At 34.8% G+C, this 23,627-nt stretch overlaps 4 protein-coding genes across 5 annotated transcripts; 1 reads left to right on the top strand and 3 right to left on the bottom strand.

Annotated features, from left to right (window-relative positions):
* Positions 1 to 492: 492 nt before the first annotated feature.
* LOC132627577 (uncharacterized) lies at positions 493 to 4,194 on the bottom strand. The gene is made up of 5 exons (XM_060342988.1): positions 3,806 to 4,194; positions 3,560 to 3,628; positions 3,328 to 3,410; positions 2,680 to 2,879; positions 493 to 787 (listed from the first exon to the last, which is right to left on the bottom strand). The coding sequence occupies exons 1-5, from the start codon at positions 4,009 to 4,011 to the stop codon at positions 656 to 658; spliced, it is 690 nt and encodes a 229-aa protein (XP_060198971.1). The 5' UTR covers positions 4,012 to 4,194; the 3' UTR covers positions 493 to 655.
* A 3,058-nt stretch (positions 4,195 to 7,252) lies between these two features.
* Positions 7,253 to 8,860, top strand: LOC132627578 (E3 ubiquitin-protein ligase RING1-like). The gene has a single exon (XM_060342989.1). The coding sequence runs from the start codon at positions 7,679 to 7,681 to the stop codon at positions 8,711 to 8,713; it is 1,035 nt and encodes a 344-aa protein (XP_060198972.1). The 5' UTR covers positions 7,253 to 7,678; the 3' UTR covers positions 8,714 to 8,860.
* A 1,359-nt stretch (positions 8,861 to 10,219) lies between these two features.
* LOC132627579 (uncharacterized) lies at positions 10,220 to 14,200 on the bottom strand. Of its 2 annotated transcripts, none has more exons than XM_060342990.1 (6): positions 14,085 to 14,200; positions 12,441 to 12,487; positions 12,074 to 12,163; positions 11,819 to 11,958; positions 11,550 to 11,735; positions 10,220 to 10,969 (listed from the first exon to the last, which is right to left on the bottom strand). In XM_060342990.1, the coding sequence occupies exons 2-6, from the start codon at positions 12,475 to 12,477 to the stop codon at positions 10,595 to 10,597; spliced, it is 828 nt and encodes a 275-aa protein (XP_060198973.1). In that variant the 5' UTR covers positions 12,478 to 12,487; positions 14,085 to 14,200; the 3' UTR covers positions 10,220 to 10,594. The 2 variants fall into 2 exon arrangements, with proteins under 2 accessions (XP_060198973.1, XP_060198974.1); XM_060342991.1 differs by having other exon boundaries at positions 12,421 to 12,487; positions 14,085 to 14,123.
* Positions 14,201 to 20,804: 6,604 nt separating this feature from the next.
* Positions 20,805 to 22,142, bottom strand: LOC132629010 (uncharacterized). Its single transcript, XM_060344756.1, has 2 exons — positions 21,990 to 22,142; positions 20,805 to 21,137 (listed from the first exon to the last, which is right to left on the bottom strand). The coding sequence occupies exons 1-2, from the start codon at positions 22,140 to 22,142 to the stop codon at positions 20,805 to 20,807; spliced, it is 486 nt and encodes a 161-aa protein (XP_060200739.1).
* Positions 22,143 to 23,627: the final 1,485 nt, after the last annotated feature.

Below are 23,627 nucleotides of genomic sequence, written 5' to 3' on the forward strand. Positions count from 1 at the left end.
GTTGTTTGACCAAATATTTGGGCCAAAATACGTCCTTTTGCATATAGTAGAAGTTGTCTTTTTTGCTATGGAAAGAAGCTGAAAAAATAGTTTTTCTTTATAAATACAAGCTGCTTATAGAATTTTCAGGATAAAAGTACCCTTACGAAAATTTTATTTTTACCAAACTATTCCCGCCACATGGGAAAAAAATAATTATAAATTCATCACATCTATGACCAAAAGTCTCGTAAACTTGCCATCTCTCTATCTTGTGACTTTTTTTTAATCAAATGAATTGACAAACTTAACTTATAAAATCTCTCGTGATAAATATTTTAAATCATTTGTCAATTTAAATAATACTAATTTTAAAAGAAATTTTCACATATCTTTATCTTAATTTTACACTCAAAATGATTAATTCTATGAAAAGATGGTTAAACACAAGCTTCTTTCTACTAAAACAAAAGTTTTTTAAAGCATGCATGTAGGCATGGCCAAATTATAGACTAAGTTAATTGCCACCAGATTTATAGAATTCCATTTTTGTTACAACATTAATTCAACAAGTATTCAAACTTGCACTCTAAAAAGGTAACGTGGGAAATAATAATCAAGTGTGCTAGGAAGCTTTTTAATTAACTAAGATTATTATTATTATTAAGAGAATTAATCAAACGTTATCTTTCAAATCTTCAGCTGCATGAGCAACCTTGGCTGTTTTCTCTGATAAATTTTGAACAGCATCTTTGAGTTGCTCTTTTGCTAAACCATCCGCTTTACGCTCCTCGTAGTCGTCCTGCATCTAAAATTGAATCGAGATTAATATTTGCATTGTCTTATAGACATTTTGTAGTAATACTTTTCAATAAAGTTGATGGATCTAAGTTCTGTGCTCTTTAAGATATCAGTGGAATTTAACTTATATATCAAATTCCCAAATTGATATGGTACAATGTGAAAAATAGAGTAATGATCTGCTTAAACATGTTAAAATTAATTTAACTTTGTTTTAAAAAAAATTAAAATGTATTAGTCGTGTAAAAAATTGTTATATTATCTGTGTATAGTCAAATCTCTCTATAACAACATCTTTGGTTATGAGATTTTTGGCTGCTATAGCGATTGACTGTCATACATCTATAACAACATTTGACATTTAAATAATATTTACTATTATTATAGAGAGGTTTACTGCTAAATCCTAATCCGTGTGCTAGCTATGAATTTGATTGAAGAAACCTTGCTTACAAACACACCCACAATGGTTGTATTAGCAAATCAGTTGATCAGACTTTCAAAGCATGAGTTCTATTGAAGCTCATTCACCATGGGTGGGCACATTTTTTAAGAAAAAAAATGTTAATTTCTAAGCTTAATTACACTTGTGTACGAAGAAAAATCTTGTAAGGATAAGAAAAAATATTCATATGATATTCTTTGTAATAAATAGTGTATTAAAATATCAAAATATTTGGTTAAAATTTCTAGCTAGATCTATTATTGGTAATTTTAGAGATTCTATTTCTATAAAGATGTTTAATTATTACATTACAAAAAAGGAGATAGTTGTTATGGGGATTAAATTTACAAAGATATAAAGATAGATACTATTGTTGTTATAGAAAGGTAAAATATCACCAAAAAAATCAGTTTGGAGAATTTTTTTTAGTGTTATAGTGAGGTGCTATTATATAAGGACGTTGTTTTATATGAAGAGGTCTGACTGTATATAATTAAAATTGTTACGCATATATAACATAAAATACTATCCTCCGGGACAAGATTAACTTTATATTGATACATGATTAATTTATTGAAGTAGCTATGGTTAGAAAAGGAAATTTTAAAATGAAAGCAAAGTTTCTAAGGGGGGGGGGGGGGGGGGGGGGGGAAGAAGAGACTGTTAGCCTTTCACTCTTTTGCAATAAGGAACAAGATAAATCAGTATAATAATCTTATGTTCAAGTCATAGTCGATGAACACTACAGTAGTATTTGTTTATAGCGAAGATGAGGCTATCAAAATTATGGAATATGAAGTAGTATATACTAAGGCAATTGTCTAGTCAGACTGCGATAACTGTGCAGGTTTGATTCTTGGCTGGAAAAGAGATTAAGATTATTTTTTAGTTAAAAAGAATGTATGTCAATCCGACAGCTTCACTTCATTAGAAGGATAATTATCTTTCGATTCTTAAAAGTTAACAATACCAACTTTATGACTGAGTTCTTAAACATTTGAGGCAAATTTTCAAAGTTAACGTGGGTTAGTTTCCTTTTGTGTAGTTGATTAAGTCAATTGCCAGGTTTAAAGAATTTCATTTAATTTAAACAAGTAATCAGACTTACGATCTGAAAGTAAAATATGAAAATAATACTCTAGCTGGCAGGCACGGATCTAGAAGGGGGTGAGGGTATTCACCCAATATCTTCAGCAAACAATTACTCTGTATTTATTGGGTAATTTTTTTATTTTCTTATCTATATATATAAATTTGAATCTCCTAAATACAAGACTAGAGGTTGGCTTAATCGTTTCGAATTTTTAAAATTCACTTTGAGGTTCCAAGTTCAAATGTAGAATATTATATTTTTATTTTTCAAACCCCCCTTAATGAAAATCATAAATTCACGGCCAATGCAACTAGAAAGGAATTAAGGTGCTTAATAAACTAAGAAAAATAATTATAAATACCTTATCGATGAAATCATCAGTTGCACGAGCTACCTTCGCTGCTTCGTCTGAAAAAATTTCGACAGCTTTGAGAGCATTTTTGAGTTGGCCTGCTGGCAAATCATTCCCCATGTTTTCAGCCAGCTTGTCTGCTTTCTCAGCCAACTCCTCCACATTTTCTACTACCTCTTCTGCTGTTTGTATTATATTTTCCACTTTATCTGTCCAATTTTAATAGAAAAGAAGTGAGAAAGATCGTGCAGACAGCAGATTAATTAAACCTTTTCTATCTTTTTCCGTTCTTGCACTTCAAGGAAATAATTAGTTGAATTTAGAAATATATGCATTGATGTAATTGATTGAGGCATAATGTAATTATGTAAAAGTGTGTTATAACCATTTAAGTTTTTAGATGAGTTGTATATCATGTATACAACACAACGTGGTATCAGAGAATGCAAGAGCTACTAGCTAGATTCAAACCCTACGATACCCAAAGTAAAATTCCACATATTTTTGGGCCAAGAAAGATAATAAGGCTCACACGTGAGAAAGTGTCGAGACATAATATAATTAAGTAATTAAAGTGTGCTTTTTTTTGATAACTTAGACTTTTGTAATGAGATTATCATCTACTCAATAGTAATAAGTTTTGGTTAGAAATCTTACTTTTGAGAAGCAATAACGAACCCCATTTGTAGCGGAAGAATGGTAAAATTGCTGATAACAGGATTCCAATAACCCAACCATTGCTGTAACAATGCTCAGAAAGAAAAAAAAAATATCTAGTGATCATTAAAAGCCATCAGGTTAATTCGAGCAGTTGAGTGTATGGTAACTGTTTCTTTTTTCTTTTATTCTTATTTATGGAGATCATCAATATGATAAATATGAAACTTACAAGGGATTTGAAGATGGTGGAGAAGGCAAGGGAACTCCTGGTTGACCATTGTTGCAAACCACAAACTTCCTATAGGAAAAAGAAAGAGGACATAGAGTTTATTCATCAAACAACAATAACTACCTTAGTCCCAAACAAATTAAGGTCAGCTATATGAATCTTCGCTATTCTTTTGAAGCTAACTGATGTCATCATCATAGGAAATTCATTTCATCAAATAAGGGAACAAACAATTTAGATGTGTACCTCTTAATTATGTGACCAGTTAAAAGTCCTTTTCTTGGAAGTGACAAGCTATCGTGTTGACCTCCAAAGCATTTGAGATTCTGTTCTTTCAAGACTTTCAAGCCAAAACTAGTACTGTATAAAGAGAGACTATTAGACCTACAAAGGGACCTGCAGGCATTGTTCATACCTGTAGAACTTTGCAAAATAGTAATGGATTTTGTCATCGATATATGATAATTATGCAGATCTGCCTAGCTAATTTTTCAAATGGAGAAAGAGGACAAGAGATTATCAATGGGAGATGAATATGTTGCCAATCAAGAATTTTTACCTTTGGGTTTTACACAGAGAAGACGATTTGATATGTATATATAGAATATTATTGGCATGTTGGAGACTCGAGTTCAAGTCTTCGCACAATAGTTGCAAATTTTATAGTACTAAATCTAGCTAGTAGTTAATAAACTAACACTTTTCACGTGGAGGAAAAGATACATTTAAGAATTGAATTAATCCAGATGTAAGGTATTAGGGAAGGAGCTAGGAAAAAAAGAAAAGCAAAGGAATGCAAGTTGTTTCTACTTAAATATAGAAAGTACATGAATATTGTAACCAAAACCGATCGGATCATGTATTGTGCAAATTAATAAATTGAACGTGTAATGGGTGATGTTTGAAAGTTCAAAACCACTAAAGAGAAGGTAAATGTCAAAGGAGAACGTACCCATATTGAAGGTCACAAAGTTCTTTTTTCTCTGCATTTAATTTATATACACCGATAATGTAAATAATTTTTAATTTAACATGGTTTAACTACAGGTTATCTACCTTAAATTTCCGGTTAGTAATTCCATCCTTATAGGCGATTACACATAGTTACACTTGATAATGTAATTCTTTTTACGCAAATGTATAAAAGTAAAATAGGAATTGAAAAAAGTGAAACAGATGAGTCAGAGGGAGTGAAAAAAATTGAATTCCAATTATTAATTTACTGGTTTCTTCTTCTAATTAATTGACACTAAAAATGGTAGTACCGCTTGACAAAATTTCAATTGCCAGTAATATTTGAGTTCAAGAAAAATTATCGCAGTCTTGAATTTATAGCACTAAATAATTTCCGCAAAAAAACATTTAGCATTCAGTGTAAATTCTCAAAGGGTGGGATCTCAAACTTAGATTTAAGAATTTGAAGTCGACACCCTCAAAGTCAAACAAAAACTTATTGCATCCGATGATTACCCCAAATCATACTGATTTATCATGATTAAATTGGATAAAGGTGAAAATATGCATTAATTAAATATAATTTATAGATAAGAGTGGATGTGAAAGACAGGTATCAAACATTCATTGGGTTGATATAAATTAAATACCAAGTGCAAATAAATTTTTACCATTGAATCACTTTTTACACTAATATTCTCGAATCAAGGCTGAAGAATACAACAATTGCATGGACTTGCGTAAACCGAAGGTTTAAGATTAGCTCCACAGGTTGGTTGGTTGGTTGGTTGAAGCTAAGGTACCAATGTTGGCTACAAATCTTATTGAGCTAGAAAACATATTCTTAGATAGATACACTTAGCCCTTTTAATTTCAATTTTTTAAGTCTAAAGTATTTGATTGTTCTAGTTTTTCATAAACCTAGTAAAACAAATGAACTGATTCATTATACAATTAATATTACAGAGGCAGACAATACACTTTTATTGTTGTTATATATAGTGTTGGTGAATATACCACAAATTACAGTTGAAAAATAAAATGAAAAAACGAAGAACAAAGCAAATAAATATTCTTCAGGCTGAGGCATCTCGCTCTTTTTAAGGAGATTCAAGCCCACTGCGGTATAATCTTCACTGGTCCAGCAGTAATACTCTGAATTGTCCCCTCCATGATACAACAACCCGTCAACATCATGTGACTCAAATAACTCCGACATAAAAAAAATGCTTTGTTTTATCTTCACTTTTTCAAGAACTCTCCAATATTTTTCCTCCACCACAAGGTTAGGATGATTAACTATTTATAGTTAATAACATCATCCTTGAATTGAATAGGATAAAAGTGGGGTATTAAATAGATGTAAATATGGAGAATATGTGTGAATTATGAGTAGGAGGTTACAAAAAAAAGTAAGATCACATTCATCCATAATTCATATGAGTAATGAGATAGTGAAAGGACAAAAATAATTGCCATGTTATGGCACCAAAACGTGTGAAGATGGTTACATCTTTATGGTCATTAAAAAGAGAATGAATATGGCACTTTAATATAATATTAAAATGCTCATTATCTCCATCATATAGTACAAGCTTATATAGCAACTCAATTGTATTGCTGCAAAATTGAAGGGAAAAAAAAAAACGAATTTGAAATGTAAGTTGGATGAGTTTGTGACACACTCCCCAACTCATCGTGCCTTGATCCAATTTGACCCAAAAAAAAAATGGGAGGACATATTTAACGTCTTCATCGACATAATTTATTATAACTTGCCTAAATTTGACTCAAATTACTCACTCAGTATTCCTAAGATTTTAACTAATCAAGATTTTAGTTCCCATTTTCACAAAATCTAGCAAGAAATTACCAAGAATATGATGTCCTCTGTGTCGCAAGAATACTGTCTTTAAAAATAAAACTCAAAATTAAACAAATTAAGATGGAAACTAGAGATAAATTGATTTTTCTTTTCAAAGAGAGCAAAACATATATAGTACTGACTGAGATCCAACAACCATTATTTGTTCCACGCATAGGAAGTGGACAGAAACAGATACCGACTACCCTAAATGCAATATGAAAAATAATCATTCGTTTGGAAAAAATAACCTAACTAATTTGTTTTTCTAATTATAAATTTGATGTTGATTTATCACCTAAGTCACCTAAACTATGCTTCATATGTACCACTCAACATTATGACTTACCACTGTATCTTAACTCGTTTAACCTGATGAAAAAGAAAAGTGATAAAAAAAAAAATCTTTACCCAAAAAGAGAAGAAGAATTTAGATAAAGTTACAGGTAATTGTTTTTTAAGTGACTTGATTATGTGATTATTTTTTACACCGATACGTATAATACTTGAACTCCAAAAAGCAATGCATACCATACTTGAACTAGTCCAATGTATGTCGGTTTTTTTTTTTTTTTGATTTCTCACCCAGTATCATGTACGCAGATACAAAAAAGTAACTAACAAAAGCTTTGACAGAAAATGCTGATTAACAATAATGTCACACTTCCATATGATAAAAGCAAGCAGAGTAGAATATGACGGTGTGTATGTGATTACTAATTAGGTCCATTAATCTCGTGGAATTTAGCTTGAAGTATAACTTTAGCACGGAATCTATTATGTTGTTTGACAAGTAAAATGCTTGTGTAATTCACTCTAGTTTTTTCTTCAAATGAATGTTTCTAAACTTTTGGGCAGCCCGGTGCACTAAGCTCTCGCTATGCGCGGGGTCCGGGGAAGAGCCGGATCATAAGGTCTATTGTACACAGCCTTACCTTGCATTTCTGCAAGAGACTATTTCCACGGTTCGAACCCGTGACCTCCTGGTCACATGAAAGCAACTTTACCAGTTACGCCAAGGCTCCCCTTCGAATGTTTCTAAACTTTTAATGGAAAAAATTAAATATTCCAAGCAGACCATCAACCACACATATTCAATTGAAATGAAAGTGAGCCCTCTAAAAGTCTTTGTTCAAACCTAGGAAAATAACAGGCTTATCATCTCCACCTTATAGACAACTACACATGAAACTAACAAGAAGAATCTCAATGACTAATCACCTAAGTCATCTTAACTCCATTATTGTTTTCTAAGATCAAGAACCTCCGAGACACTTTTTTTTTTTAATCTATCAATAGCCATGGACACTAGAAAGTTACTTCAATTTACAAACCAATCTGTAGATTGTCTGTATTTTTGTGATTCACCATGTCCTGTTGGCTGTTATCCAAATGCAGACTTAGATTATTTCCACCCTCTACCACCACCTCCACCGCCGCCGCCACAATTAAGTAGCAAGCATCATCAGAACATATCACCTTATATTATCATCTCTGTTGCCTTATTTGCTAGCTTGTTCCTTCTTGTTAGCTACTATTTGATCATTGTCAAGAATTGCTTAAATTGGAACAGGAGAAGAACCCCACCACCACAAAGCTCTGATGAAGAATTTTTCGACGAAAATCGAGCTCCAGTATTTGATCATCCAATTTGGTACATCAACACTGTTGGTCTTCAGCCATCTGTTATTGATAAGATTACTATTTTCAAGTTCAAAACAGGGAATGGTATGATTGAAGGAACAAATTGCTCTGTTTGCTTGAATGAATTTCAAGATGATGAGTCTCTTAGATTACTCCCGAATTGTAAACATGCTTTTCATATCCATTGTATAGACACGTGGCTTAGATCACACACCAATTGCCCCTTGTGTCGTTCTGGCATTGTAAACAGTTTAAATGCACCTGCAGTGGTTTCAATCGAACCGAATTTAGGTACTATTTTGAGTGCCAATGAAGGAAGTCTGCTAGAAAATGATGAACAGAGAGAAGTGAGTAGTAACAATGAGGTAACGAATCGCAAGTTTCGCGGTAATCAAGAAGAGTTTTTGCAGATTGAGAGCATGGGAACTTCAAGAGATGGGGAAGTACAACCAACGAGGAGGTCAGTTTCAGTGGATTCTTCAATTAGTTCAAGCATAGGGCTTGATCATATGTCTATGTTGTCAAGAATGAGTGAAGGGGAAAATTCAAGTTCAAGGATAACGAGCACCACCGGCGGAGCTTCAACTCTGCATAAAGAAGAACCTGTTTTGATGAAGAGATCATTTTCTTATGGTGGCAGGTCCTACTTCTCAAGACACCATCGTAGTCGAAGTTCAGTGCTTCCATTGTGAAATACGTTTATTAATTTCTTTCAGAAAACATAGCTAGGATACTCTGGAAGTTCAAGATCCTAAACTGTGAATAACATCAAGGTTATGTTTTAAAGAGGAGCACTATGAACCAAGAATAAGATACCAGAAGTGATTATGATTCATGAACCCAGGGTTTGTATGCTAGTTTCGAGACTCTATTCTCATTGGTTTGCACTCATTGTGAATGCATATAGACAAATTTTTATTCAGTATTTATTCAAATCCCCGTAGTTAAATTTATATAAACTTGTATTATAAACCAGTGTTTTAAAAGGCGGGAGCGTAAGGCGGGGCGTTTTATATACGCCTCGACGAGGCGTAAGCCTCGAGGCACGGGGCGTAAGCCCCATGGGTATTTAATTTTTAGTATTTCTTAAAATAATATAACTATAATAAATATTTTTAAATAAGTAAAATTACATAAAAAAATAAAAGAAAACTGTAAATAAATGAAATATATATATATATATATATATATATATATGTATGTATATGTGTGTGTGTGTGAGCGCGCGCGCGCTTGATCCTCACAAAAAAAATGATCAAAGCCCATTATACACCGCTTATAACTTATAATTATATATAACATAATTTTACAAGTATAAACAATACAATGAAATAAAAGCTATTATGAAATGCAAAACAATTCTAACATTTTAACTTTCAAACACGGAAAAAAACACAGTTTCTTAAAACACTATTACTATCATACTATTTATTTTATCTCCCTATAAGCAAATAATCAATAAAATTTATCAATATTACAATTAAAACATAACTTCTTCATGAACAAAAAATAAAATTATATGATAATTCTGATACATAGGACTTATGACCAATGACAAGTGAAAATGTACAATTCCGCTATGTGTTTTTTTTTTTTTAAATAAGTGATATTCACCCTCACGACGTTCTCAAATAGTAAATATCCAATACTATGACTTGTTATATGAGTTACACCCAATCTTCTATTTCTATAGATGAAAAACTATTAAGTATCATTATTTTGTTAAACAATTATGAGGGTGAATGATTTTAATTAAGGAATTTAAAATATAATTTGTGTAAGAACTGTTAGGCGAGCCCTGGGCGTTGGGCGTGTTTAAGGCGTACGGTTGGGCGCTTAGGGCGTAAGCCTCATAGGAACTAAGCCCCGCACGTTAGCCCCAGGGCGTTTTGCCACTGAGTCCTGACACTGCCTTTTAAAACAATGTTATAAACTCAAAATAATGTCTGCATTGGCCACCCTCATTCCTCAGAACATGGTGACGTTTTCGAGGTACTTTTCGACCGTCAAAATGTTGGTTTTTGAGATAATTCTAAAGAAAACACTTTAGAAGATGAATAACTCTACAGAGAATGGTTGTTTATCGCTCTACTCACAAGATTCAACCGGTGAAGCTGCAACCCTTGGATGAAGAAACGCAGACTTATTCGTCACTAACAGTAACAATAAAGAAAATCAAACTAAAATTGCAAGATTGCTCCGTAGTCTAATCCTCCATAATTTTTTTCTTTTTTGGGGATAAATATCCTCCAATACTTATTTACACAATGAAGTGGAGAATCACAGTGTAGTGGATCCGATTGGGTAAATGAATGTTAGTGAATGAAATTAAGGGGAAAAGGGGAATAGATTAAATTACAAGAACAGGTTTCCAAGCATGAGTCTCAGGTCACTGGCATCACTTTCATGACCACGTAGCCCATAAAATTTAAAGCCCATAAACCCCCCCTTAAACCCCCTACAACATTTGCTAGTGATAGCATAAGCTCATAATCTAATACAGGTTTAGGCCTCCAAAAGCCACAGAATACACATTTCTTTAGACAAGAATGGCATAACCTGGAGGTATGAGCTCAGTAGTCTTCTCTCATACTATCTGGTTTCCTCTTTGATTGCATTGCAAGACGAGCATCTCTCTCCCGCTCAAATTCTCGGTAATCAGCACGCTCTAAGAAACCAACCCTGTCTAGATACTGATTGGAACTCTTCTTGTAAGCATCTAGCTCTTCTTCCATGCCTCTATTTTCTCCCTTGAACCCCTCCCAATCTTTCTTTGTCTTATCAAGTACACTCAGTTTCTGCTTCTTTTTTATTTGTTCAAGGATAATATCAACAGCAGAAGCAGGTGCTGCAGGGCCTTTGCCTTTATCAGGTGCTTCTGCAGAGTTGGCATCAACATATTTCTTTATTTCAACTTCTTCACCAGCAAAATCTCGTACCTCAGTAATCTGAAAAAATTGGAATAGGAATAAAGAATGTGCAAGGAAAAAGAAGCAACAACAAATCTGAGAAGCATATCGAGATAATTATTAAAACTAAAAGTTTCCATCAAGTTGTTCATATGCCCAATTGCTTGTAACCATTCCCACAAATTTCCACAACCTCTTTCTTCTCTTCTGGTGCCTTGTGTTGTATTCATATGATAACTATCAAAATGCAGATTAAACAAGACCACTAAAGAGACAACAGCTACTTTCTTTCTTTTTTTTTTTGTGTGTGTGTGTGTGTGTGTGGGGGGGGGGGGGGGGGGGGGGTTGCAGTAAAGATTAGTTCCCTCAACGAAAACAGTATCAAGCATTTATTGCTCATTGAGAAAAGAAAAGGAGGCCTGTAAGATAAAATTTGAATTCTACACCTGGTTGACATTTTGAGTATTTAGAGAGTGAATCAGAATCCATTTACAGCCAAAAGAGCTCGATACACCCGTGCTTTATGAGTGTATAGCCAAATCTAGAACCAAGTCCTCTTCTACAAAAATGAAAAGCTAGTAGTCTACAAAAATATCATGAGCAAGCAAGATAGACTTACCACTTTACCCCGGCCTGCAGAGGCAGCAGCTGTGGCAGCCTCCTTCACTGCAGAGAGAGCAGCAGCAGCAAACTTCTTTGCCTCTTCGCTAGTATCATTTTGCGTAGTCCTAAGGCACTTTTCTGGTGTGCTTCTTCCAGGCTCTGATACTTTCTTTTGGGACAATCCCAGTACTGTCATCCAACTCTGTTGAGATTGTTACACCACAAATCTGAGTAAAAACATGGACATATCTCATACGATTTGTAAAGTAGAGGTCTAATACTCACAGAAGATGATGATTTTGATGATTTTTTTGAGGAAGTTTTATTTGATGCTGAAGTAGGCTTGTTTATTATGGAGTACAGGGTCTTCGTAGATACTCCTTTATTCATTTGCTGCCAAACAGCATCCATCCGAGCTTTCCTTTCTGGAAACAGAAGCATACAGGTAAAAATATTGTTCTAGTGATCCTGGTCTGTTCGAAAAAACAAAATTAATTGGAGGATAATATCATGAATGACAGGAGCATTGACGTCTCCTACCAATTTCTTCAGGCTGCATCTGCATGTTAGGAACGCATGCAGCATCTTCTTTGGACATGGTTTGGAACCCATTGACACTCTCTAAATTATCTGAAACATAAAGAAGCAAGACATTTTCTCCAGATGTCAGCAGCACAGAATGAGAGAGCTAGACCTAGGCCTAATCTGTAACTTCAATATCTCAAAACAAGTACAGCATCAAGAGAATAAATGAAATGCAAGCAGAGGAGATAGACATGAACTGAAACTCGAGAAAATTACGTAAATTCTAAAGATGAGATGTCAAAGCTCAGGTCCCTGTTAGAAAATAATTGATAGAATTGTTAAGAGAGAGAGAGGACAGGTACATTAAATAAAAGAACTCAACTTTGAACAAGCTGGGCTTCAGCAGTCAATTCAGCCATATTGCTTAACCTGTTTAATTAATTCATAAACCATAAGAACAGCATCAAATTACCTTCTAGCGTAAAAAATTGAAAGGGAAAACACGTTTTCAAGTATAAAAGAGAGAAAATATATCTTCCTCGAAAAAATAAAACCAAATTCCCAGTTGGAAAAATCAATAGTCATATGTAATATTCTAAGCCATAATTAACCTCAACAACCTAAATTCCTAAACTACACTATGTAAAGGTTACTGCCTCGTACTTTGCTTCATAATGTTAAATCCCTTTAGAAACTTCTTAAGGGATTTCACACACACAACATAACTTGATATGGCAGGGATATAGCATGATATCAAAGCAAGTTAAGGGGGAAAAGGAAAAGAACAAAAAACAACTAGATAGAAACAGTGATCTTTCCATTAACACAACAACAACAACCACCCAGTGAAATCCCACATCGTGGGGTCTGGGGAGGGTAGAGTGTACGCAAACCTTACTCCTACCAAGGTAGGACGGCTGTTTCCGAAAGACCCTCGGCTCAATAAAAGCATAAAAAGAAGTCAGATAAGGTTAAGAGATTCAAAGCGATACGAAATGAAATAATGCAAGCGACACAAATAACAAGGGATCTTTCCATTAACACGTGGATCAGAATTCAGCCAATTCAAAATAGTTATAACCTAGGTGAACATTGGTTACAGTCATCAACTACAGGTTGATTTAACAAGATAAGGGACATGAATGACAATGTTGTTACCTTGGTAGAAGTTAAATAGTGTACTGATGTTGTACTTGACCTCGTAAGATGGGTTAACTTCACTTACTATACACCACCTTTATAAAATGGGAACGGAAGAAATGAAGGTCATATGAACTTAGAGACACCAAGTATTTAGGGATCGTTTGGTTGCTGGTTAGGAATTGAATTATTCATGTATTAAAACCAGCATAACCAATCCCTGCAATATCAATACCTGCATAACTGTAACCAGCAACCAAACGACCCTTAGTGTTTAAAAGGTAGGGGACATTTTATCGATCAAGACTCATATGGGTTGAGTGACAGATATATGGGTACCCATATTATCCATAGTGGGAATTAAAGCCGAGATAACAATGATACATCATGTAGTTCAATGCAACATGCCCCTCACCAATGAAAGAAGCAAGAAATGATATTGCAACTCCGCCTCTATAACATTGCCGGTATGTATCAACAAGATAACCAAACTAAAAATAATTGCAAAGCTTTTCATGGCATTCATAAGTAAAACATTCTAGACATCAAGTTTACATTACACTAATCACATCAACAACTATTTCAACTAAGTTAAATAACTTATTTTCCAGCAAATAGCACATGAACAACCCAGCACACTACAACATACACCCAGAAATTTAAATATAGATACAATTTGCTTAAGGCAACAACAAACTTTTATTTACTACCAAGATCAGAGCTTTATTAATATTACAAGCTTTAAAAACACATGTAAATGCTGGAATAGAATTATAGAAACCCTAAGACTTATATCAAAACTATAAAACAAAAGGGATTGAAGCTAAAAGTTGAAAATAAAACAAAATTAATGGGCAAAAGTGTAAATTTGTTTAAGAAATCTTACGTGATAGAAGCCTTTGAGAACGAAAAGAGACCTGGAAGCAGTAAAGAGAACGCTTTTAACTCGCCGAGTTACAGCCGATCTTTTGGTTTATATAAAGCTCCTCTGAATCGAACCGAACCGGGATTTTTAGTGACTAAACCGGTACAATTTGCATCTACAGACTACCCGGTTCGTATCTAAGGCAAAGGTCCAGCCCAATAAAATTTGGGTATTTGTTATCAAAGGCCCAAAAGTGGGGGTTTAGTTGAAGTTGTCCTTCCAACGTATTGGTCTTTAATTTTTTTTGTCCTTGCTGCTCATTTAATGAAAATATTTAGACATGCTTCATTCACCATAAGTTTTATACCATTTATCTTCGGAAACTAAACTGTTACTTCGCTCGTAATAAGATCCGTAGGAATTAAGTTATTCAGCCTAACTACTTGTAGTATTTCCATAATTTATTGTATTGTTCAAAAACTAGAGTTGTGCTTTTTAGGGCATATGTTCTTTATTCTTTTTGAGTTGAATAAAGTTTTTGTAGTCTCTTCAGAATTTTTGTAGAGTTCAGAAAATGGAGTTATGCTTTTTAGGATGTATGTTCTTTTTCCTTTTTGAGTTGAATATCGTGCCTGTTTTTTGTGGAGTTTGATGTGTTTTGACCATTTTTATGTTGAGTTTTGAAAGTTTTGCCGTGTCTAACATAACTTATGAGATATTATGATATGAAAATATAAATATATGCCGTGCAAAAATCAGTGTTTTAAAAGGCGTTCTCGGGAAGAACCCTGGGGCGAGGGCATATCAAAAATGCCCCGGGGCGATGGTTCTAGGCGAAAGTCGCAAAAGGTGTATGCCCAGCAATTGGGGGCGTACGTCTGGGCGTTTGGGGCGAGTTTTTTTTGTTGGGGCGCAAGTCCAGAAAACTTCTTCAAATTAAAACAAAATTTGTTAAATAAGTCCTCGATATAATGCCCAAATTCTCAAAAGTCAACTAGTAATTACTCAAATATCTTAAAAAGGAACCGAAACACTAAATTTAAAAGTCACGACCTTTTTTTATTGCTAGAATGCCTAATATATGTTCTTTTCCAATTATTTATCTTGTCTTCTACTCTCTAAAAAAAGTAACGAGCAATCACTTGTGCTTGTAAGTAGCGTATAATAGATTGTTCTGATTAGTTTTTTTGTGGGGATGGAACATATATTTATAGTTTTCTTCAAATTTTTACGTTATTTTACATATTTAAAAGTATTTATTATAATTATATCCTTTTATGAAATACTAAAATTAAATTCCCATGTTACGCCCCGTGCCTCGGGGCTTATGTCTCACTGAGGCAGACATAAAACGCTTCGCCTTACGCCCCCGCCTTTCAAAACACTGGCGAAAAGTGTTGAAGGATACCAATTAAAGACCACAAATTTGAGGGCCAAAAATTAAAGACCAGCCCGGAATAGGAACATTTGTGCAAATGATCCCCTATCTTAGGCAAAGGTCCAGCCCAATAGTATTTGGGTATTTATTATCAAAGGCCCAAATGTTGGGGGTTAGTTCAAGTAATAGAAAACAGAAAATACAAGAAGCTGGCAGGTGATGGGTCTTTGTTACATAGCAGAAATCTCAAGAAAAAAAAAAAAAAATCTCAAGAAGGAAAAAGAAACTACACATCTAGAAAGATATATATTTAAAATCAAATTAAAGAATAAGAAATCCTAATTCTGAATCTGGCAAGTTGTGCATATCATGACACTCTTTGATTTTTCCCTTTAAATAACTCAAATCAAGAACTAACTAAAAAATTCAGAGAATAACTAGGAACCTAACTCTTATCTCATCTAAAGATATATGTAATGGTTTTGTAATATATATCTTTGTCAATTAGTTAATGGACACATTTGTAAAAGAATCTCTCCTGCAGGTTCGGTGTTTTACTAGTACTAGTATTGTTTTTCTTGCACATATATATTGATAATGAATTCCATGGCTAGTGCATGGATTAATTATTCTCTTGTTTGATACTCACGTTGTGCCTATCCCCCAAATCTTTGCCAATTAGCTAATTTATTTAAGTTGTTTCAATTTATTGAACGCAACTTGGTCACGAATCTTTGACTCTAATTGGAATTAGAAATTTGTTAATTGGTATTCATGTCTAATCTTTTTAACAGGCTGCCACAACTTCTTTTCGGGCTAATATTTACACCTTCATTATTCTTTAATATTTTTCACCACTGTGTTGAAACAATATATTGTCTGACACTACGATATTTCAGTGGTTAAGATAGCCAGTACATAACTACATTTTCAAATCGGAAAAGGGCCAAAATTACCCCTGAACTTTGGGAAATAATTCATCCATACCCTTCGTTATACTTTAGGGCCAATTATACCCTTACCGTTATACTATGGAGTCAATTATACCCTTATGTCTAACAGCTGCCATGTTGCATCATCCCAGCCCTTCAAAATTATTTTTCCTTCAAATAATTTTTTACCCACTAAAATAACCCAACCTGACCCGATTTTTTTTTCCAGCCAAGAGGTAATGGGTTGGGTCGGTACCAGTTTGGCTGGAAAAACAAATCGGGTTGGGTTGGATTATTTTAGTGGATAAAAATTATTTGAGGGAAAAATAATTTTGAAGGGCTGGGATGATGCCACGTGGCAGCTGTTAGACATAAAGGTATAATTGACCCCATAGTATAACGGTAAGGGTATAATTGGCCCTAAAATATAATGAAGGGTATGCATAAACTATTTCTCAAGGTTCAGGGGTAATTTTGATCCTTTTCCATTCTCAAATTTATACTCGTAGGTTTGGGAAGATAAACGCACTTTTATTCCTCAATCTAAAGTTGGCTTTGTCTTATGATATTAATTTTATATATTACTTGTCCATTTTGGTAATACTAATAAAACTTAGATTTCCAAAGGTTAACTAGTAAGCGTAATTTAGTAAAACAAGTTCCTAATAAATAGTGTATTTTTTTTAAAAAAGAGACATGGAACAAGTAAAAAATGAATGGAGGGAGTACTCTGTACTTGTGTTAGGATATACCAACAGAATGGATAATATTTAGTTTGAAATACAAATATTATCTTCAGTTAGTAGAGTAGAGAGAGATATTATGATTATACTACTCTTTTAGAGTTTGTGTGGGATTCAAATGCATTATCTTAATATGTTCAGACTTTATCTGAAGAGGAGATTTCCCTCAAGTAAAGGTTTACGAATATTTTCAACTGACCTTTCAATTTGTATCGATGAGAGCATTCTAATATATAGACACACCTTTAATTAGAAGTTTAAATTTTGAACTCTAAAATTAGAAAAAACTCTGATTACTTGGAATAGGAAATGATTCCTCCTTTAATACGAGTTTTAAACAACATGAATTTGAATTAATCGGACTAATGAACACTGATTATATATGTTTCCCGTTTGGCCATAAGAATTATTCATTGTTTTCATTTATTTATTTTCACTTTTTTCAAAAATTAGTGTTTGGCTATAAAAATTGTATTTGAAATTTGAAAAAAAAATAATTTATTTTTCACAACCGAAACCTTGCTGAAAAAGTATATTTCAACAAAAAAAAATATTATTTGCAAAAACAACGGCTAAACACAACCCCCAACTTCAAAATTTCAAAAAAAAAGTGAAAAGTTTTTTTTTATTTCTATGGCCAAACGCCTACTTAAAGAATCATAAACCTATGTTGACAAGTGAAAGAGCTGAGCATTTTAAAAAGACTGCAGCTGCATGACCATCTATTGACCTGACGGGGGAAACATTGAAGATCCAATAGAAAAAAAGAGTGGTTGAAAGGCAATATATATGGCTTAGGAATTAGGATAGAGGAGCTTATTATATTCATACACCAAAAGTAAGGAGGCCTTTATATAGTGCTTTTTACGTATTAGCACAACTTTAAGTCATATCATTGTTTACTCTCATATATAGACCTCTTTAATTTCTCTCTCTTTCCTTCTTATGTTAAATCCATCAAAAAAGCAGATATATCGAGTTGCTATTCATCAGTACATCATAACGTAAAACACAAAAACTTGAAATGACGTCTTTTTATAACTTTGTAAACCACCCACCCCTTGTTAGTCTCCCACATCTGAGCAATGTCCTTTCTTATACAGTTTTAAACCATTCTTACCTCTTGAGAAAATATTTTTGGAGTTAAATTAGGTCCGACATCAATTACTTATCATCATACCAGAGTTGGATCTGCTCAATTTATTTTTTACTCAAAGTTTGGCCCCTATCTTATATTATATGTGCTCCGAATGTCCATTCTTGGCCATAGGGGGTACCGTTAGTCTCGCATATCGATGTGGGATGGAGCGGTGTGCTTCCTTACATGATCTTGGACAATCCTCATCTTTTGAATTAGTGCCTCCGTCCAATTTTACTTGTCCATATATTAAAAATAAATGTCTACTTTTACTTGTCCAGCTTGAAAAACAAGTGACGATTTACTATTTTACCCTTATTATTAAGTACTACTCCTATAATTATTTCCAATTCATTTCCCAACATATAATAATTGAGGGTGGTATTATAAAATTACCATTTTATTTATTGTTTCTTAAAGCGTGTGTCAAATCAAACATGGACCGAAGAGTTGCTTTTTGAGTTTAGTTAGGCTTAACGTCTATTTCTTATCACCCCTCATAATTCTAAGTAATCTATTTTGGTTTGGCAGAAGTTTAAAAAGGGAAGAAATTAAAATCCGTGATCTTAAATAAGTCATAAGATTCGAGTAATTATAAAACTCTTAACATTTATAATCTTAATGATATTTGTTTGGATATAAAATATATTATAAAAGATAAAATACGAAATTAAGTTAAATTCTATTTAGCTGTCCAACGGGCTATTTTTCTTTAACAATTGAAAAGAGATAGGATCACATAAATTTTGAAAGTTTGTGAGTATTTGTGGGGTTGACAAATCTTTTTTTCTAAAAAAAATTCTTGAGTGGAGTGATTGAATTCTATTTTCTTTATTTTATTTAATTTAAGTAACTGCGTGAACTCATGGACATTACTTGAACGTGATGTTGTTTTTCATTGCTATAGAAATGAGCCCAGACTTTTGTAACTCAAAAATAAATTTTTGGAACCAAAATAACCCATTGAAAAAAAAAAGAACCTAAATAGGCTTCACGCACAGATTATGTGCGTAAAAGGGCCAAAGTGTAGTTTTTACACTAAAGTTCTTTTACGCACATAATCTATGCGTAAAAGAGGTCGGGTCCCCCACCCCAGCCTTTATTCTTTGGAAATCAAACTGAAAATTCAGCTTTTTTCCATACTTTGACTGAAAATTTGTCACGTTTCAAAACACCGGAATATAAATATTTTATATAGAACTTAATATCTTTTTTAGCATACAATAATGTCGGCTCATTACATCAGGTATACATATATGTTTGGATCGTCGTTTTAGGGGTTGCAAAGTGCTCCGAAGTAAGTTTGGAAACTTGTTATATTTAAGTTTTTTTGGTACTTTGACCGAAGATTAGTCACGTTTCAAAACGTCGGAATATAAATATTTTATATAGAACTTAATTTTTTTTTAGCGTACAATAATGTCGTCTCATTACATCAAGTATACATATATGTTTGAATCGTCGTTTTAGGGGTTGTAAAGTGCTCCGAAGTAAGTTTGAAAACTTGTTATCTTTAAGTTTAATTGTCATATTTTATAGGGTTTTAATTAATCTAGGACGTCGCATGAGTTATTAATAATCGACAATAAATACTTAAATAACTAATTATCATTAAAAAAAATAATACCCAAAAATATATATATAATATTAACATAAAATGTACATTTTATTTACAAATATACAATCTCCTAACGCCTAAGGCCAACCCCACCACCCTCACTATCATCAGGACCCTCTCTCCTCCTCTTAATGATAGGATGATCTATGCCATGATCATCCTTTCTTCCCTTCTTCAGGCCCTTGGTGAAAATATGCTTCCTGTGGGAGACGGCGGCGGTCTCCACCTGAGTAGCCTCTGTAGATGCCTCAGGAGATGACTCAATCAGAGAAGACTGGACCACAGGAGCAGAAGAATGAACCTGAAATAACATATAAACAATTTAATTTTTCATAAACTAAACATGAAATAACATATAAAAAATTATTTAATAAATTATTTCTTTGTAAAAAAACAAACCTGTGTGTTGACGGCCTCTGGAGATAGCTGGTCAGAGGGCTCCTTAGCTGGCTCCTCAACTGTCTCCTGAACGCTACCTAGAGTTGTAGTTGGAGGTGGAGACGAGTCAATCTGGACAAGCGGAGACAGGTCCACAGGCGCAGAAGAAAGAACCTATAATACATGTAAATAATTTAGTTTAGATTAATAAAATAATTAATTAATACATTATTTTATTGTAACAAAACAAACCTGTGTCGACGGACGCTTGAGATGGCATGTGAGAAGGCTCCTGAGTAGCCCGCGGAACCGGAGATGCAGATGGTTCCGAAGGCCCGGCTATAGAACAGAGAAAGTAGTCATCGAAAATAATATCCAAGTCCTCATCTCCGCCTCCCATATGTAGATCACCAACTGACACTTGCGAAAATGTTGACCAAGGATCATAATGTGGGAACACCTCTGGTGTATATCCAGGTCTCTGTGAAGTCGACGACCTGGAAGAAGAAAGGGTATCTCTAGCCGACGGAGCCTGACGGGACATATCGTCAGACTCATCTACTAGACCTCTGACCTCTGCCAGCCCGATCACCTCTGCCAGCCTGACCACCTCCGCCAGCCAGATCACCTCTGCCAGCCCGACCACCTCCGCCAGCCAGATCACCTCCGCCAGCCCGGCCACCTCTGCTAGCCCGCCCACCTCTATCAGCCCTACCACCCTCAGGAACACCCTCTGGTACATCCTCATCGACACGATGCCACTCCTGTGCCTGTGTCATACCAGTATCGGTAAGATGAACTATTCGTGCCGCAAATGCCGCTATCCCGGGGTCGGTGGACTCCGTAAGGGAATTGCTCTCATGGCGTATCATCAGAGTCATCCGTAGCTGCATATATTTGCAAATTTTAAGAATTGAATAAATTCATAAAGTAATATATAATAAGGCGACGATTGAATAAACTTACCAGCGCCTCGTACGCTTCTGAGAGTGATGCATATCCTCGGCCATCAGGACGAGGCGTCGAAGGGTTGGCAACCAAGGAGCGAGTGATATGCATGTACCAAGTCATGTACTCATGGACCGGAGTGTCATGTCCGACCGCCGCTAGAGTCGTCATCCTCTCGTTCCATGCATTCACTTCCTGGTGCATACGCGCCCGCCATGCCGCACTGTCGATCGAACGCTCGTCCCTGATGTAGTGGTAGTGCTCCCAATGTGTAGCCGTGGGTATGTTCTGCACATGCCCAAATTGCCGTAATACACGGTCGGGTGCGTGATGCTCAACGATGTCCATATGGATCAATGGACACCGTGCAGTACACATGTGCTCACTAGCCCTACAAAACGCCGGCAGCTGACCCAAAATCTGATCATACGGCGTCCATATGAAAGCCTATAAAAGGATTTCAGCTAGTTGACAATAATGACTAACAAAATAACAAACTAATGTTAAATAAAAAAAACTTACCTCGGGCGCCGTCATGCGGTCTAACTGATCCCTAAAAAGGAGAATGATATGGTGCGTCTCCATACCTCTGGTACGGCCTCGCGACCATCTCCGCGCATATGGCATATCCTCAGCAACATAGTCATCGGGAGGGTGAGCAACTATGGGCTGAAAAGGTCTCAACCTAGTCCACACCCATATCTGTCATAGTCATCAAAAAAATTATTTATCAGTCGTTGTTTCGAAAAAATATATTTAGTGTTTTATCTACACACACTTAAATATATTACCTGAAGAAGAGGGCTAAATGCAGCGACCTCAACCCTCTCGCCCATAGAGGCTCGATCAAATCCTCTGTACATGTAAGCCAGGACAGCGGCGCCCCAACTATAACATCCCAGCTGCTCTAGGTCCTCAGTAAAAAGCAGATACCTAATGCTCATATTCGCACCCGACGTGTTCGGGAACATGATGCCCCCGAATATGATGAGAAGATATAAGCAAGCACGTCGGTCAACATCAGCCTGTGCCGTCGCCTCGCCAATCGGATGCTGCAGATTTAGGAGGCGCAAGTGAGCATGGAGGGAGGACCGCAACAACCGACTCCGTCCACGCATATCCCCATGCAGAGGCTCGAAACCAGTGAGCCTAGCCATCTCCTGGCGATACGACAGCATCTCCGGAGGCTCCACTCTATACAATGCATGTTCATCAATCTGTAGACCATAAATCACCTCGACATCCTACAGGGTGATGGTAGCCTCGCCAATGCGGAAATAAAATGTATGGGTCTACGGTCGCCAGCGTTCAATCATAGCTGTCACTAGAGCCTATCGTGCACTAGCCGACCAACCTCTATGTGCCGGTAGATACCGCCCCGACGTAGTATATCTATGACACGGGGTTGTGGGGGAACAACCTCTAGAATATCCCATGCTGACTCCCCCAAACGGGTACGGACCACTCTACTAGAGGATACCGGTGCATCCCATACATACTGGGACCTATGCTCATGCTGTAGATAAAGTACCTCTCTGTTGTCGAAGGGTCCCGGCTCCATGGTGGTGTCCTATCTATTTTAGACATTTTAAATTAATCATTAATAAATGAAGTAAGGATTAATGTGGTATATTTTTTACGCATTTTAAATTAATCATTATTTTTTTAATTAAGCTCTAATACGTAGTATTAGTTATGTAATCTTTTACCGAGAAATTATACAAAGGATTGAATCCTAAACTAAGGATTTTCAATTTCTAATTAGCAAATAAATAAATAAACAATTAACTAACTAATCAAATAATAAAAAATTAATTAGCATATAATTATTAAATAAAGCGAGAAACTAACTAATCAAATAATTAACAAATTATTAACAAATAAACAATTGGCTTAACAAAAACTAAATAAATAATTAGCTAGTCTAACAATTGAAATAACTAATCTAACAATTACCAAATACTAAATAAGCAACTAATAAACAATTAACAAATTAACAACAACTAAACAAATAAAAAAAAAATGAAAAAACGGGCTGAAAACTGCCCATTTGCGCACAAAAAAGTGCGTAAAATTTATTTTTTTGTCCATATTCACACAATAGTAATGCTTAGGTTAATAAATTAACAATTAACAACAAAAAAAAGAAAAAATAAATAAAAACGGGTTGAAAACAACCCTTTTACGCACAAAAAAAGTGCGTAAAAGTATTTTTTTGTCCACATAATAATGCTTAGGTTAATAATGTAATAGAAAAATCGTAGTGAAATACCTAGATTGAAGCTTTGATTTTGAGTTTTTGAATTGAATTATACGCCGCTTTATTGCGAAGAAACTTATTCGTAGACTTCAATATACCACTTTTGGGTTGGAAATCAACAAGAAAACGATGTTTTTGATCGCGTGGGACCTCGGAATGGGACCTTTAA

This window comes from Lycium barbarum, chromosome 2 (assembly GCF_019175385.1).
Source record: "Lycium barbarum isolate Lr01 chromosome 2, ASM1917538v2, whole genome shotgun sequence".
Lineage (NCBI taxonomy): Eukaryota > Viridiplantae > Streptophyta > Magnoliopsida > Solanales > Solanaceae > Lycium > Lycium barbarum.